Raw genomic sequence first — 17,457 nt, forward strand, 5'->3', positions numbered from 1 at the left:
ATTTCAAACGGAAGTGTCTTTGACAATTATTCTGTAAAGCACAAGCAGTATTGAATTATTAATTATATTTTTCCACGAATGAAATATTGAAGGAAACATGACTTCATATACGGATATGCAAGAGGAATTAGGACCATCTATTTTATCGTCTGATCCAATCGAGCGAAAGCAAGCTCGTAAACTTCGTATTCAACATCGTTTAGATGCATTAACTAAGTGAGAATTAAATAAAATTTTAATTATGAATGTATATTCTTTTTAAAAAGATGATTATTTAAATAACATATCGTTTAATCTCTTCTAACTATAAGTTTGAATTTTCCGTTAACAAACAAGTTATCATTTTTTATATGGTATTCCACAATGAGTGGTTCTATAGGGATGTGTAAAATTAAATTTCGAAATTTGTAAAATTAAAGTTTAAGAATCAAGCGTGGACGTATCCCAGGTATTTTCAAAATCTTTTTTCTCGAAAACAACGGTATCTACACAAAGAAATGTATTGTTTCTTTCCGACTTATTTATGCATTATTTTTGCATTATTTTTGCACTTGGAATTACCTCCTCGGTTCTACCACCAATTACGGGTACAGTTTGTATATTTATTAACTACCTTTACAGATGGCTGCTATATTTATGTACAACTTATCGTACAGTTACAAATACAGTAATTTTCAATGCAAACGACATTTTACATATTTAATTTTAGGTTGTCGGTACGCAAAAATGAGGAACTTATAGAAATAACACCTATCGAGAAACAAGTACTTGATAGTACATACGCTTTGGAAAAATTGTGCGCAGAAGGAGAGGAAGTGGTACGTGTATTTCGATACTTAAATAAATGATAACCAAACGTTCAATTGTTATTAATTATCATCCTTCTTGGAAGATATTACAGTTGTAAAAGCTTCGTTGACGCATCAGTGACCGCGATATTTAAAAATTTGTGAAAATGTAAAATTTCACGAATTCGTCCACAATTGGATACAAATTGGTAGATTGTTCGCGATAAACACGATACGATGTAATTTTTTTATTCAAGTTTCATATTTCAGCGAAAATAAACTCTGAGCGTAGCACACGGTTTTACAATAAATTACGTTATTGGTATCGTACCATTTTTTTCTGTAAATCGATGATATTTTAAATAATAACGAATTTACAGGTCACCAGCGTCAAAGTAGCGAACGATGCGAGGGAAGTGCAGAGACGCAAGGAAATTCAAGAGACAAGGGACAGATTATTGGCGGTACTCGAGGAGGAAGACAAAAAGTGTATGGAGAAGTACCTTGAGATTAGCCAGAAGTGGCCAGAAATTCTTGCCTTGAACGACCCGATAGATATTCATGACGAATTGGAGATTCAAAATGCCAAGTGCCTGAAAATCCTAGAAGAAAAAGATGACCTGATCGCGGAACTAAAGCGCGAGCTGGAACACGCCGATTTAATGTATGCCGAGGAAGTGAACAAACAGAACGAGGATATCGATTTGCTTGTCGAAAGAATGGAGAACCAAGTTAGTTTCGAATCGTCTCAGTTTCTTCTGTCGATTATACAGGGTGTTTCTTTCTTTTTTTTTTTATATAAATTGAGCATCTAGAATATCTTCATTTTCGTTCGCACGGTACCAAAGAAGTACAAAAGAGAAGATCGTCTTCCTCGAAGGGTATCGATCGAAATTATTATTTTTTCTCCTCCAACGAATAATACATTTCTATCGACACAACGATGTTAATTATAAAATAAAAAGAAAATCAATGTTGACTTTTAAATGACCTTAAACAACGAAACCGTATTTACGCAGAAAAGAAGGGATTCTATAAGTGTGAAATATTATAAATTCTATAGAAATTTTAATGGATTTTTCGCACAGGTGCGCACAATGACGAAAGCTTACCGCCACGAGTTGACGATGGTCGAAAATGTCATCGAATCGGAGCGCAAAGTACTTCTGGCAACATCTCAGGAAAAATGGGACTCGCTGCTTAAGAAGTATCAAGATGACACCGTTGAAGCACGAGAGAAGAAGAAGGAAATAATGCTCTCGTACGAGGAAGAATTGAAGAAAGCGATGATGGAACATCAGGAACAATTTCGACAGCTGAAGATTAGTTTTGAGTTGGAGATACAGAGACTCCAGCAGGAGGTGCAGAATATGAAAGCTTTGTGCTTGATGAACGTCGAGAAATTGGATTACAATTACGCGGTATTGAAACGCCGTGAAGAAGAGAACATTATTGTGAAGAATCAGCAGAAAAGAAGGATAAACAAGTAAATATTTCCGATCGTTTCGAAACGATTTATACTTTTAAAAGCCGTTTATTTAACTTCGTGTGTGTGTGTGTGTGTATTTCAGGCTTCAGGATGTTATGCACGGTTTAAAAAAGACGTACACGGATTTGGAGGAATCGACGCGATCGGAAATTGAAAAGCTGACGAATGAAATATTAAAGTCGCAGAAAACTGTTCTGGATCTCGAGGAAAAATCTAATCATTTTTCAACGGTCAATGATAGAAAGTATATGCAGATTTGGGACATGAATATTGAATCTGCGAACGAATTGGTCGACAAGGTACGGTAGAGAACGAGCTACAAACAAAAGCACGGTTTCTTTAGACGAGTACATTTCAGATTTTAACGGCGGACAGAATTATACACGAACAGTTGTTAGGTATAGAATGGCAACCACCGACAGAACAGTTATTGAAAAAGGAAGATTTAAAATCGTATCGCAGCGCGATGTGCGCTCTAAAACAGGGTAAAATTTCGACCATATTTATAAATTTGTAAAGTTGAAAATTGATAAAGTTAAAAATCAATTTAACTATGTTCGACGTATCCTCTGTTCACGTTTTCAGAAAAAGAGGAAGCGAGGAAGAGGAAAACGATTTCGAAGCTGTACAAGCCACCAACAACATTGGAAGAAATGAATTTAGAACGACGTCTGTTGAATCACATTGCTAATCTAATTTCCGATCATTGCGATTACCTTATTGAGGACACTTTGAAAGAACTACTTTCTGATTACACAGAGGATGACAAGTTATTAATTCGATTGGACAAAGTATTTGAGGTAACTGTTTTTAAATTATCAATGGAGTAACTAAATGTTGCGAGTAAAATGTAAAAGTAATTCGAATTTTCAGGCATTGAAAATTGAATCTGAACAAGACCTTCAATTCTTGCTAAACTTCTTTTTACCATACGCATATTGTCCCACTTGCACGATTAAACCCGTGAGCGTGCCGAGTGTTTCTACACAATCTGATAAAAATACTTCATCTGGGTGTGTAAAAAGCTTGATAGTATAATGTTGTTTACACGAAAAAGGATTTATAAATTTCATTTAAATTTACCGTTTAGTTAATGGAATTTAGTATTTGTATTTTAAGATTGTAAATGTTGAATGTGAAACTGTAGGACCACTTTACCCTCCGTTTGTGGGAGCGACGAACTCGATCCAGAAGTGACTAAGTTAACTGAAGCTCTTCGTGCAGCACTTTGTTGCACAAAATTCCATGAAGCAGAGGACACAGAGACCACGAATAATACACCGGAACCTTCTTCGACTGAAACACCATTGGAGGATGTGCAAGTTACGTCAGTTTGTGTTGCTGAAGGCATTGTTGAAGTCACCAATGGTATAAAATGGAAGAGAATTTAATCTTTTTCGCTGATATAAAACTACAGTAAAATCAAAATGATATAATGGTCTCACAATCATAGAAATGGCGAAATTCTAATAATATTTAGCATTATGTATTATCATAAATATGTATTGTTTTTACTTTGTTTTTGTAGAGGATAATGAACAAAAACGGCTATTGGTATGCGACAAAGGCCATATGTTGGCAATTGCAACCGAATTTGTGACTAATGCCTTAAAAGAATTTGTAGAGAGATGTGAAATTGTTAAGAAGGAAGAAAGTACTATACCTACTGCTAAAAAAGTAATGAAAGTAAAAGTCACAGTGTCACGAAACATAACAGAAGAAGATATAACTGAATTTTGGCAACGATATCGAAATATTTTTCCAGAACAAAAAGAAACACTTTGGGATAATCTGCTGGTTGGTCTTAAAAAGTACTACGAGGTACTAAAGGAAAGGCATACATTAAATGCTGAAACTGAGTCTTTGCAAAAACAAAATGCAGAACTGAGACGTTTGCTAAGAAGTTATTCAGAAGAGGTAATCTATTAGATAACAGATAGAGTAATTTATTAAACATTTTCAATTATATTGCATGTAACTAATTTTCAGCCCAAAATTGAGGAGTTAACAGAAAGAGATACAAAGCTTCTTCAAAATATACTTAAAGATTAAAGAAGTCATACAGTATGAAGTATTATTTGCAATATTATATATTTTTCAATTGATGTTTGAATGGACCATATGTATATACATTCATACAATATCAGTACCATCTTGTGCTATTTCATCTAATGACAGGGACTAGAGAAGGATCAAATACTTCATAAATAGGTTCAAATTTTTACCGAATAGATTTGCACTCTCCATGATTATTTGGAGAAATGAAGATAGTATTTTTAAGTTGTAATAGAGTTGAATCTACATGAGACAAGTTCCAATTTTCTTTAAATATTCAAAAAAACCAAAGCAGTACTTTTACCGTCGAACCCTGATCGATTTCGAAGTTTTTATGAGTACCATACTAGAAATTTTATGTTATTTCGAATTATATTGTTTATATAAAATAACAATCAGTCAACTACAATTAATGTGTAAACATAGTACTCATTGTAGTAATAAACAGAAGACAATCATACAGCGACGATTTTGTATTTTCTCTTGTTGTAAGATTGCAGTAGAATAGAGGATTTACTTGTAAGAGATTTAATTTTTCTCAATATCAAAGTTCAGGGTTCGAAACTTGTTTGTTTAGATCGAATACATCGCAAGGACAACAAATAAAGTAACAGATCTAATTAGCATTCAAACTACATCAAGTGAAATTTGGGTATTGAAATTAACACAAATTTGTGAGTACATATTGAACACGATTCCATTCCTAATAAGAACATCATGAATAATTGGAACATATCCCATTTTTTAACATGTAATGGATATTTTATTTGGTCTGCTTTCGAAGTTTTTATAATTATTAAGTATTTTTAATAAAAATTATGTTAGTATCGATTTCTGTTTAAATCAATTTATCTCATATATGTATTTATATTACATAATAAAGAAATAGTGTGAAGAAGGAGATATAAAATTCAATACACTATAAAGCACGAATGAAATTACAAACATAGTCTATATGATGTTATACATATAGCACAATATTTAGACTTTAAATACAAAATTGATTTGATCAAAAGTGACACGCTTCTCAAATTAATTCTCTTACTTTCTTTAAAGAATAAAACATGTATGATTTATGTATGTATTAAAATAGACATATTGATTTTGTCACATTTTTTCCTATGTCTGATTTGCGAAACCTCCAGGTACAAAGTTGTTTGATAGCGATTGAACAAGTTTTTTGGGATTTATATCAGTTTTAGGTTTTTTCCAATATGGAAAAAATCTTTTCTTTTTTTGAATCTTTGCTTGTTTTAACTTACTAGTATGTTTCTTTGACGTTATATGCTGTAATGTAATATAAATTGTATTATTAAGCAGTTATCACATATTTACTTTGGGTTTTTTTTTAACAATGAATAAAACATACCACATTATATTGTGCTGGAGAATTGAAGATCTTGTTGCACATGTTGCACGAAAGTGATACACCTTTAGATGCTGAGTTCTCCTGGACACTCATGGAAGTTGACGTCATTGAACTGCCAACTTCTTTGCCACCCCACCCACCTAAGCATCAATGTGCGATCAACACTATCTATGTATCACAACCGCTGAAGCGGTCAAATGTGATAATAAATCAGCTTGAACACTACATTCATGCTATGGAAAAAGCAACCATTAATGTAAACAGTTTTAACAAAAGGCGTAATTAAAAAATTTTACATGTATATGTGTATACATACATGTACAAGCAATTCTCTACCTTTTCAAAATAAATATTAGAGTTTCTCCTACATATTTAATATATAAGAATTACTTAAGGGCACTTATATGTGAAAATTTGTCAAAAGATTGTATTGTGTTAGGTATACTAAAAATTTTACTTCCCTTCCTGAAAATGATAATACATAGATTTTATATTTAAGTCTCAGTATAAGTGAACCAAAACCCTGTTTTATCGTTAATTCAAGTTTTCCAAAAATTATATCATTCCATACAAAAGTACAGATATCTTAAAAACTATTTGAGATAGAGACTTGAAATTTTCTACATTATGTTAGATGTAAATTTAAATATAAGTAGATTATTATTATATACCAAGTTTTAAATTTACAAAAATGATGGCTATGATTTCATATAAAAAAGTTATATCTTTTGTTCCATATGCTAAAATAATATTTTGTATGAAAACTGTTAACCCTGAAAATATGGTAAAACAAGTTATACATGTAAAATTAGATTTTACAACATAATTTATTTAAAAGTACTTGGAATTAGATGATAAGCCATGAAATGATAGGCACCCAAAGCAGCTATTAATATGTCACGTAAATTTTATCTCTATTACTTTTATTCTTGGTATAACTATAACAGAATGATGTACATATTTGCTAAAAATACACGTACAAGTGCCCTTAGAAAATTTACTTTACTTTGTTTTGTATTGAGTACTGGAAACAGAATATTAAAAACATGTAATAAATTTACATTGCACAGTAGAAATGTAATTGAAAAAATAATTTAACACAAAGAAAATTGTAAATTGTTATTTTTAGAAGATATAAACGATTATACGTTATTCAAAATTATTTATAAAAAGGAAGTTAGGGTATATGTCAATTAAAATAATAAAAAGGTAAAATGCACATGTAATTTACACGTTTATACAAGGGATCCAACAAGAAGAGTCAAATTATTTTGTGAACAATATAAACTTTATTAATCAGAATTTTTAACTAAATAACTCATAACTGAGTTGCTTTCAATGGCACTATGTTCACAAACAAATAATTAATAAATATACAATTTTAGTCTGACAAAAATAAATAATAAATAATATGCAATAAATAATAATAAATAATAATAAATAATAAACAGTAAATTATGACAAGCATGAAAATATCACTAAGCATCTTGATAGCAATTGCTGAATTAAAGCTATTTCAACACTGAACAGTTAGTTATATATTAATTTATAAAAATAGGTGGAAAGCAAAAGTAAGCAATAGCATTAGACATGCAAATATAAATAAGATTAGACAGTAGATTAGCACAACAATATTTTTTTCTATTATTTTATCCATGCACACAGTGCGACTACATCTAAACCCATATGGCAGTGATTTCCGTACCATATAGGGTTTATTACCTCTCATTGCTTTCTTTTTATGCCGGCTTCCTATAAAAAAGAATACATTTAAATCTGTTACAAACATGAAAACGTGAAAAAAATTTTAATTTATAAAATACCATTCAAATGTGTTTGAAGTTGTTGTATAGAATTTAAACACACATTACACACATTACATTTCAGACCATTTGTTTCCTCATCTTTTGTAAATGCTACTTTTGTTTCTTCAAGCGATGCCATTATGTTTTTGGATCTAATCTGTAAAATATAGTACATGTCTCTATATTTCTAGCTTATTATGTTCTTCTGTTTTCTGTCTGTTTTAAAACTTATGAACATTTCTTTTATTATATGTGTTCCCTTGTACTTCAACTTTTTCTAAAAACCATTGTGTTTTCTTTCCATACATTTTTATTTTTACAAACCTGTTTAGCATGGCGAGCACCTTGTAAATGTGTGTCTAATACTGTTTGACTTGTAAATGAAAGATCACAATCATTGCAGCGCACAAAGGGTTTCTTTGTAGGTAAATTACCCATTATATTATCCACTACTGCTTTAGTCACAGGATCATTGAGACTTCGACTCATCACATCTTCTGAAGATACAGCCATTGTCGAAACTAAAAGTTTAATACACAAATTGATTGACACAACACACACAATCACACACACACACACACACTAATGGTAGAATAAATACATTTTATTTAAACTTTATTTTACAATAATATAAAAGTTACAGGATATTGTATTGCTACGTAAATAAATAATTATGATTGTTTTAAAATTTATCTTTAAAACGAATATATTAACGTCAATTAGAAATCATTAATTATTTTCGTTGAACTACATGGTCTTGCAAATTATTTATTTAAAATATTGTCTTAAATATACCTATTTACGATATTGCATATAACTAAGGTTAACTTTAACAATATTCAACTCGTGTGGTAGACTCTTTAATTTTTCAATGAAACTTGAAATTATATAGTGGGCAATTGTGTTTATAAATGAAGTGGCTTTTCTTTTCAGAGCGTCAGAAATGCAAGTCCTCGAGTTGGTTGCCTGATTTTTTAGGAACATTATTCTGAAGCGTTACAGTTTAAAATTACATTTGATAGGCTGATAGGCACTGAGAGTTCCTAGCGTGTCGTCACTCAAGGTGCGTTTAATAATTGCAACCCGGATTGAAATACTGCGCACAATTTGGAAGAGAATTCAAATTGCCAGCAATAACACGTGTCCTTACGAAAGACATTTTACAAGTTTTATTAATGGATCATCGATGAAATTACGAAAAAGATACGTATAAATGGTACTGTAAATTTATATTTTATGATATTTAAACATTTTTTTGACAATTACTTATTTTCTATGAAATTTCAATTATAAATATTATTTGCTTTACTAAATATTTCATTTTTAATTTTTAAATGCATTGTGTTTGTCTCCTTTATTTCATATATATTTTCATCTCGGTATTAGCAAAGTGTCAAATTCTTTAATTAAGCATCTGAAATTTCTACAAAACATATACAAATTTGTAATTTAGAAAAGGAAATACAAAGAATTGCAAATAATTCAAACCTTCTTTCTTTATACTATATCTTAATAAATATCCACCGAGTCACTGAAAAATCAGACTATATCATGAGGGAATCGACGTTATCCATATTAAGAAAGTTTGTTGTCCCTTAAATATGCATAAAATCAAACAGGTGAATGAAGCTTTGCGAGAGATCGATCCAATCAGCGGTTTTCGAAGCGCGATGTCAGTCGTAGTAGAGTATAATATTCGCGGCTTAAGAAGGGCAGCCAATTAGAAAAGTTGGTGAATATCGTCGGTCGGTACTTAGGCGCGTGTGTTTGTCGAGTGCATATAGGTGACGGTCGCGAAATATAGTCGCAGCCATCTTATATTTTGTGTCGGAGAAAAACAATTTGGCCGTACAAATGTTTCGCGATTGTCCGTGAAGCCGCTCGAGAACGGGAGGCGTGCGCTCGATGAGGCGTGACGTTTTTCGACCCTAGCCCAGACTACTACATTAGCAAAGGTTCGTAAAACGATGCTTTCTTTTTCGGCTGCAGTAAAAGCGACCCCCACTTGCGAAGTGCTTACGAAGAATCCGGTTTCGCAGTCAAAATATTCCGCCGTTTCTCTCGTCGCTTTTTTAAAAATAGAGTTGCCCGTGTTGCTCGCTGCTGGGCTATGTTCTGTTGTCGACGGCATCGTGCCGTCTTCAAGCACTTCGCGTAAAAGTTATGCAATCAGCTGATCGTCCAGTTACCTTCTGTCACTTGTCAAAGATAAATGTCAAAACGATTGGTCTAACCTGACTCGCGTATTTTTGAGTCGGGCATGTACGAACAAAAATTACAAGATAATCTACGTCGTCGCAACTTTTTGCGTTTCAATGAGTGTCTTAAATGGCGATTTATAGAGGTTCCTTGTCATGCAGGTGGATTGGTACGCAGGATATGAGCAGCTTGTCAAGCGCAACCTGACTCTGCTCCCCCATCAAGAAGCAGTGCAGCAGCAGGAGCCACAGTCGCAACAGCTGGCTCAGCCGCAGCAGACTGACATAATGACGTCCATGTTTGAACAACAAATCAAAAGCGAGCCAATGGGCTTCTATTCAGTTGCTTCGAGCCGTTCGGATGGTTCAAACTCCATGGTCAATCTGTCTGACGACCGTGAGGATCTTTCTCAGCAGGAGGGTCATCTACAACCTCAGCAACAAACAACGCTACAATTAAACCAGCAACAGGGTCAACAACAAACTCAACAGAGTCAACAACAAGCACAGCAGGGACAACAGCAGCAGAGTCAAAGTGTGCAACAGGAGACTCCAAGCCGTCAATCGACAGGACAGCAAACTGTTAAAGAGGGTTCAAGGTCGAGACCGCAACCCTGTAAAGTATGCGGCAAGGTGCTATCTTCTGCTTCATCGTATTATGTACATATGAAACTTCATTCGGGTAACAAACCATATCATTGTACAGTATGCGAAGCCAGTTTTTGCCGTAAACCGTATTTGGAAGTGCACATGAGGACGCACACGGGAGAACGACCTTTCCAATGTGAGCTGTGTTTGAAAAGGTTTACACAAAAGAGTAGTCTTAATACTCACAAGCGGGTGCACACAGGAGAAAGACCATACGCCTGCGATATATGTCAAAAACGTTTTGCAGTGAAGAGCTATGTGACCGCGCACCGTTGGAGTCATGTTGCTGAAAAGCCCTTGGTGTGCGACAGATGTTCTCTCACATTCACGTCCAAGAGTCAGTTTGCAATTCACATCCGTACCCATACTGCGAGTACTACGTACGAGTGCAACATTTGTGGGCGTACATTTGTACGTGACAGTTATCTCATACGGCATCAAAATCGAGTACACCGTGATATGAATCAAAGCAATACGAATCACAATCCACCAACACCGCAGAGCACCGGTGGTGGTACCCCGGGCACAGGTTTCGAGAGTCCGGTTTGTGATTTACGCTACAGCGAAGGACCTTCTTCGTTGGATGGCTTAGCAGGTTCTAAAGGAGGCATCGCAGCAGAGATTGCAAGTTTAGCGAAGCAAAACAATCTTCAACTTCCTCTACCGCTGCTACATCCGCAGACTACCAACTAGTGTTTAGATGGCAGTATGTCTGAGTTCTTACCGCAACACCAGTCATCGCAGCAAGTAGTATGTCCCACCTCGGCGTCTTCGCCATTCACACTTAATTCACCTGTGTCTCACGAGCACACACCATCGCAGAGTGTCTACCAAACGACGGGCTCTTCCAGTTCCTTGGATAGCCTCAACTCCCAACTCTACCCGCAAATGTCATCCCCTATAGATTCATCAGAGTCGCATCATCATTCGCATCAACTGCATCGCGGCATTCCTCCACCAGGGCTTCACCCTGCACTCTATTTGTACGCTCAGTACTCGAATACGAGTTCTCCGATCTCGTACACCGAATATATTCAACGCAACAATTGAATGCCAGTTTATGCCAGCAATGACGATTTTTACCACGAACGTAGTGACGATTCGCGCGACGTCAGCGCTTTAACGCGGGCTCTTCGATCGCGTGTCATTTAATGGTGCTGGTTAAACAAAGTGCCTAAAGAGCATCCGCTTTCTGGATCGTGATGGATGCTTACCCCAGTCGTGGATTAATAATACTAAAGAATTTTTACGCACCGATCTTGTTTCGATTTTTTAAAAACGGAAGAGAGAGTGGAATCAATTGTAAATTGATTACCGTTTTGCACGTATTCAGTCACCCCTCGGTCCATTTAATGGATTCTACGTTGACGAGCGTATTTTAACGAGAATTAAATAGCACCGTTCGAAGGGACGTATTCGAGTAGCGATCGATATTAACCTCGACCGCTGGATTTTCCTCGTTTTATCGATCTCGTCGTGGTACATCGATGTTAGCATAAACTATCGCGTAACGTTTCTACACGACTTTTCCAAGTTTCCGCACTTCTTGATTTACCTGTTTTTCAATCACACTGCGAGTACATATACATATATATATATCTATGTGTGTATATATATTATGCGCGAACCATTATACGCATAACATATTTATATTATATTTTTAAAGGAGTTTAGTCACTTGGATCTGTGATATAGATAGTAATTATTATCTACAACGTTTAAACTATTGGTTTACTATTTTGATGATATCAAAACGAGGAAAAAAAAGAAAGCAATGTCACGGAGCGATGTAGCTGTCAGAATTTAACGGACATTGGTCTCTACCGAAGGTGTTTGGTAGACACCCTACTATTACTTTTACAAACAAACAAAAACAAGAATATTACTATTACTAATGCTGCTACTATTACTATTACTACAACTACTAGTACTACTCTTACTAATATTCTCACTAACAGTACCACTACTACTACCACCACCATCACCACCACTACCACCAACAACACCACCACCACCACCACCACCATCACTAACATTACCACTATCACTATCACTAACATTACCACTATCACTATCACTAGTACTACCACTAGCACTAGCACTACTACTACCACTACCAAACTACTACCATTACCACTACCACTACCACCACCACCACCACCACCACTAACATCGCCGTCGACATTTCCCCTATATATTATTCCTGCTATTATTATTATTATTATTATTACTACTACTACTACTACTACTACTGCTAGTACTACTACTACTACTACTACTACTACTACCCCTATTACTACTACTACTACCACCACTACTACTACCACTACTACCATCACTACTACTACTTACTACTATTTACTACTATTACTACTACTGCAACTACTACTACTATCACCACCACCACCACCACCACCACCACCACTACCACTACCACTACCACTACCACTACCACTACCACTACCACTACTACTACTACTACTACTACTACTACTACTACTACTACTACTACTACTACTACTACTACTACTACTACTACTACTACTACTACTACTACTACTACTACTACTACTACTACTACTACTACTACTACTACTACTACTACTACTACTACTACTACTACTACTATTACTATTACTCTTACTACTATTATTATTAGAAACACGCAAACGTTACTTTATTTTAGTAACGTGCATAGCGCGTGTACTGGTAGGATTCGTGACACAGTCACCATGGTTTTTCGTTAGCTTTAAATCTTAAGTTTGTTCTCTTCTCTTGTCATTTTAGCTTATTTCTGGTTTCTTCTACTTCTTTTTTTTGCCTCCCCCTTCCCTTGCTTCGGTTCCATCCCCATCCTTCGTACTAATTTCTGTATACCTCACCGCGTTACGTATTTGAACGATAGAAACGTTTCGGTGTCGTATTCTTTTATCACGTAGGACAATTATACAGCTTTGAATCAGTTCCATGGGTGTACTTACTTTTCACATATCGAAGTGTATTGTACACACAGATACATATTGTATATACGTATAAATATACATACGGATGTATTATAAAACGATGAGCGGATGTGCAGGTCGTGTTAGTTTCTAAGAACTAGGAGTGTAATAGCAGGGCTGTTGATCTTTTCTTTTTTTTTTCTTTTTTTTTTTTTAACTACTGTTAGAGATTAGTTTTAGCGTTTATTATTATTATTATTATTATTATTATTAATGTTCTGATTAATACGATTATCACGATTATTGTTAATCTTTCATCACTAACGCCACAATGCTTAGACACAAGCGGGGGAACCATGACAGCCGCGGAAAGTTTTTCGTTTTCTTCGGAATTTTGCGTACGATCCAGTGCGATGTCCGTTCGTTACGACGATAAAACGAAAATAGAAGATCGATCGCGCGCGCGTTAATAAACGAACCAAACGCAGGTGAAGACCGTGCGCGTGCGCGTGCGCGCGCGCGCCCGTTTCGAATATTTTCGAATCGACAGCGTGGTGAAGCGTGGTTACGCGAGATTTACGTGGTTCGATTCGAAATAGAAACAGAACAAAGTAATAATAAACAAAAAAAAAAAACCAAAAAAAAAACCCCAAAAAAATCAAAAAAAAAAAAACAAGAACAAAACCAAGAAAAAAGAGAAAATTATATTCGCGCTAGCGTGCCTCGAACTTCCTTATATCGTAGAGGTCTGTTTCGATGGTCTTTTAGTCTTCACACTGAACAAAACGAGTAATAAAAAAAAAAAAAAGTTACGAACAATTCTCTGCGCGCGTATGCCTGAGGCTTTTGATTTAAACAAGACGCGAAGTCATCGGGCGAAGACTGATTTATTACACGCAAAGGATTGCGAACAAAGAAAGAGGAAAATGATTATATTTGTGCTTTGTGACGTTGTTGGTTGTTTTCGTTTGTTTTCAGTTACGCGTGGTACGTGTATATGCTTGTGTATTCGCGTGGAGGTGAGAAACGGGATTATGGTTTTTCTATCGTTTCTACTCTCGCGGGGAACAAAAGGAGTACAGATAGAAACAAACAAACAAACACTTTCGTGCGTTTCGTTCGGAGAACTAGGTGCAATGAGAACAAGAAAAGCGATGTCCTTCATGCTGGCTAGTCATTGTGCAGCTCTATGAAATATTAATTGTACTACAAAGCTGTGATTTAAAGCCTCCGTGCATATGTTCGCGCAGCTCCTAATTATTATAGCGATACATATTTTGTAGCTTGTTACGACTGTAAATACAGTAGGTAGCTCGTAGAAATACCTAAGAAAAAAAAAAATTGCAGTTCCGAATTGATCGGTCGATTCTTTGTTACGATCTCTTCACTTCTTTTTCTCTCTCTATCTCTCTCTATCTCTCTCTGTCCAATTTTTTCTCTTTCTTTTTTTTTTTCTCTTTTTTTTTATTCTTCGTACCTTCTATTTTTCTCGTCCCTTCCCCCTACCTGTCCCCACGTCCTCACTTTCCTATTTCTTTTTTGCCTTTCTTCGATACATGTGCTTTCACGGTGCTGGGCAAGCAGATTCTTTCCATCCGTGAAAATAAAGAAACAAGACTTTCGACAAAGTAACAAAGCGCACGCGTCTTCGTTGCACGCATTGCTATTTTATTGTTTGAAATAGAAATGTTCGAGTTGTTTGCTCTCTTTAGCGTAATTATTTATTGCAGACTTCTGTTGGGTTGTCCGGAAAAACTTGTGCCAATTGTTAAGAGATTCCGCAAGTGAAATTTTTATCCACGAAGACGTTATTAACGTTTCTTTCTGCATAGAGAGTATTTCGATAAAAGCTCCTATTCTCTGGGAATGGTAATGCTCGTAATGTTTATTTCGTCGTCCATTTTGACGAAATCTTTGAATTGATTCTAGAGTACCTTTCATCGAACAATAAGTGTCCTCTGAAAATTGATATTCATTTTCGAATAGATTTAACCGAACTGTTAAATCACAATTTCGTACTATCTAGCCTAGGAAAGGTAATATAATTTCCGTAGTCCACTCTCGCTAGCATCGTCGAGGCGAATAGGCTAAAATTACCCTTCGATTTATCTTCCGCCTAAATTCGCAAGGTCTCATCTGCACTACTGGGTATTCGTAGTAATTCTCTATTTCGTGTCACGTCTATCGAAATCCATTCACGTTACGAACATTTTTATTCGATAAATGACCAAAAGGTCACTTCCGATGTTTCTTAGGTGTATCGGTGAAAAATTGTTCGTGGTTAAAAAAATAAATGGACGATAACAACAAATACGAGAACACGCGACAAATCGTCGAGGAATCGAGCGATTTTCGTTAAGAAATTATTACAAAACTTAGAGCCTTCGAAAAGAACGAACAATATTAGTATTTATTTACATAGGTGATGACTTATATAAACTCTATTGTGTCTGTATCTATTCAGGGAATAGCCTCTGCCAAGACGGCCTTGGTGCGGTCACGTGGTTTTGTTTACAGTCCCGTTCTCATAGAATGATCGAGGTTCTATTATAATTGTCTGGTAGAAGACTGTAATTCCCGATCCCGTTCCAATTTTATTCGACGTGGAATAATATTCTTCGAGCGAAAATTCTGCAAGCATCAACGGTGACTTGTCTCGCTTACTTCGGGACTTTATTCTACATTGTTGTCGTGTATCTTTCAAATCATCGAGGATTGTGTTTTTGGTGTTTCGAGTGTCTCTAACAATTTTTATTATCGCGTAGTGTGCGAAATTAGTCTTCGTTAGCATCTGGATTCGATCATTAGTGGCGGTTTGTCAGTTCTAGATTTATCTATACTCTCCGTGCGGTGAACGCCGATGGGCGTTCGATGGACACGTTCGATAAACGCGATCATTGGATTTCCGCACACAGTGGATGCTATTGTGCGGTCTGATTTTATTTTTACCACGGAAAGTAGTCGTGTTAAACTTTTAATTTGACAAATTATTCGCAAATAATTATTTCAATTAAGTTTTCGGTAAAAGAGAAGCGTCGAATACGTTATTTGACTTTTTCCGTATTTAAAAGAATGTAAATTGGGGAAAATTTAATTTCACATTGTTTTGTTAAACATTCATGGAAACGTATCGTTTTACAATGTGCACGCGAGACGAATGTTTTCCACAATTGCGACACGTTTCAACGTTGTTTGTTGAAAATCCTCACCGACTCTCCGGACAACCCAATATTTCCTATATTATTATGTTGTTTCGGTACGTTAAAACGAAAAGATTGTACGCGAGATATTTGTTCTCCTTTTATACGATCGTTTGTTTTACGAACAATTTAATAAGTTCGAGCACGTTCTCGTTAATTTTTTATAGTCGAGAAATTGGACGTATACGAACGAGATATAAAAAAAAAAAAAAAAGAACAACGGATTGGAAAGAAACTTTTGTTATTTGTATCGACGTAGTCGCGCGCAAAAGTATTCGCTCGTTGACGAATCGCACGAGAAAAATGATTTTCTTTTTCTTTTTTTTTCTTTTTTTTTGCTACTTTATCTTTGATTTACATTTTTCTGTGATAATCTCATGATCTTTTAGTAGCTTTTAATTTTACGGTTAAACCAAAACTAAGAACTTTGCGTTAAATATTTCCCCTTTTATAGTATTTCTTTGTTAGGAAAGTGGAGGTTTTCCATCGATGTTTCGAGTACTGTTAACCATTTCTTTGTTATTTACACGAGCGACTGGGTCGGGGCTCGTAATTAATTCGGTAGGCTCTAAAAATTTTACCAATGATTCAAGCAGAGTACTTGGAATTTTTATTAGCAAATAAGCGGATTTAAAAAAAATATATATATATATAGTATAAAGTATAATATTCAAGTGAAGGAAACTATCGATGAAACCCTTCGCAAAATGACGATTTCCCTTTTTAGCTGGTACCGTAACGCCGCTATCTTATTGTAAAAATAGATAATTTATTTTAATTCCCGTACTGGATATCTTCCATACGCGTGATTCTTTTACCCAGTAAATTGTATAAATACGAGCTTAATGTTAACAGAGACGGACGCACGAGTATCTTATTTTCGATTGACGATTTTCTCGTTAAAACGTGGTAACACGAATTCGATTTGTTGCTCGTGAAAGATGAACGCGCGGATGGCAGCCA

The 17,457-nt window shown here is 35.2% G+C and overlaps 3 protein-coding genes across 5 annotated transcripts; 2 read left to right on the forward strand and 1 right to left on the reverse strand.

Moving 5' to 3' along the window:
• Nucleotides 1–97: 97 nt before the first annotated feature.
• Nucleotides 98–5,889, forward strand: LOC143154822 (dynein regulatory complex protein 1). Its single transcript, XM_076326810.1, has 11 exons — nucleotides 98–216; nucleotides 710–818; nucleotides 1,169–1,519; nucleotides 1,877–2,274; nucleotides 2,360–2,576; nucleotides 2,636–2,762; nucleotides 2,863–3,077; nucleotides 3,151–3,290; nucleotides 3,425–3,645; nucleotides 3,806–4,194; nucleotides 5,800–5,889. The coding sequence occupies exons 1-11, from the start codon at nucleotides 98–100 to the stop codon at nucleotides 5,887–5,889; spliced, it is 2,376 nt and encodes a 791-aa protein (XP_076182925.1).
• On the reverse strand, nucleotides 5,797–13,858 carry LOC143143593 (zinc finger protein 346). Of its 2 annotated transcripts, none has more exons than XM_076304986.1 (5): nucleotides 10,539–11,898; nucleotides 7,831–8,027; nucleotides 7,525–7,663; nucleotides 7,424–7,453; nucleotides 5,797–5,934 (listed from the first exon to the last, which is right to left on the reverse strand). In XM_076304986.1, the coding sequence occupies exons 1-5, from the start codon at nucleotides 10,564–10,566 to the stop codon at nucleotides 5,930–5,932; spliced, it is 399 nt and encodes a 132-aa protein (XP_076161101.1). In that variant the 5' UTR covers nucleotides 10,567–11,898; the 3' UTR covers nucleotides 5,797–5,929. The 2 variants fall into 2 exon arrangements, with proteins under 2 accessions (XP_076161101.1, XP_076161100.1); XM_076304985.1 differs by lacking the exon at nucleotides 5,797–5,934 and adding an exon at nucleotides 13,399–13,858 and having other exon boundaries at nucleotides 7,149–7,453; nucleotides 10,539–11,907.
• Nucleotides 9,271–12,118, forward strand: LOC143143591 (uncharacterized). Of its 2 annotated transcripts, XM_076304983.1 has the most exons (2): nucleotides 9,271–9,461; nucleotides 9,867–12,118. In XM_076304983.1, the coding sequence occupies exon 2, from the start codon at nucleotides 9,993–9,995 to the stop codon at nucleotides 11,043–11,045; it is 1,053 nt and encodes a 350-aa protein (XP_076161098.1). In that variant the 5' UTR covers nucleotides 9,271–9,461; nucleotides 9,867–9,992; the 3' UTR covers nucleotides 11,046–12,118. The 2 variants fall into 2 exon arrangements, with proteins under 2 accessions (XP_076161098.1, XP_076161096.1); XM_076304981.1 differs by lacking the exon at nucleotides 9,271–9,461 and having other exon boundaries at nucleotides 9,861–12,118.
• Nucleotides 13,859–17,457: the final 3,599 nt, after the last annotated feature.

Source organism: Ptiloglossa arizonensis, chromosome 2 (genome assembly GCF_051014685.1).
Source record: "Ptiloglossa arizonensis isolate GNS036 chromosome 2, iyPtiAriz1_principal, whole genome shotgun sequence".
Taxonomy (NCBI): Eukaryota; Metazoa; Arthropoda; class Insecta; order Hymenoptera; family Colletidae; genus Ptiloglossa; species Ptiloglossa arizonensis.

Bases quoted from the DNA above. Each gene is read 5' to 3' on its own strand.
- LOC143154822 (XM_076326810.1), top strand. From the start codon at position 98: ATGACTTCATATACGGATATGCAAGAGGAATTAGGACCATCTATTTTA. The intron at 3,078-3,150 runs GTAACTGTTTTT...TCGAATTTTCAG, and splicing joins GATTGGACAAAGTATTTGAG to GCATTGAAAATTGAATCTGA. The intron at 3,646-3,805 runs GTATAAAATGGA...TTGTTTTTGTAG, and splicing joins CATTGTTGAAGTCACCAATG to AGGATAATGAACAAAAACGG.
- LOC143143591 (XM_076304981.1), top strand. From the start codon at position 9,861: ATGCAGGTGGATTGGTACGCAGGATATGAGCAGCTTGTCAAGCGCAAC.
- LOC143143593 (XM_076304985.1), bottom strand. From the start codon at position 10,566: ATGGTCTTTCTCCTGTGTGCACCCGCTT. The intron at 8,028-10,538 runs GTGAGTATTAAG...TTAAACTTTTAG, and splicing joins TCTCCTGTGTGCACCCGCTT to TTTCGACAATGGCTGTATCT. The intron at 7,454-7,524 runs GTATTTTATAAA...TCTTTTTTATAG, and splicing joins ACTTCAAACACATTTGAATG to GAAGCCGGCATAAAAAGAAA.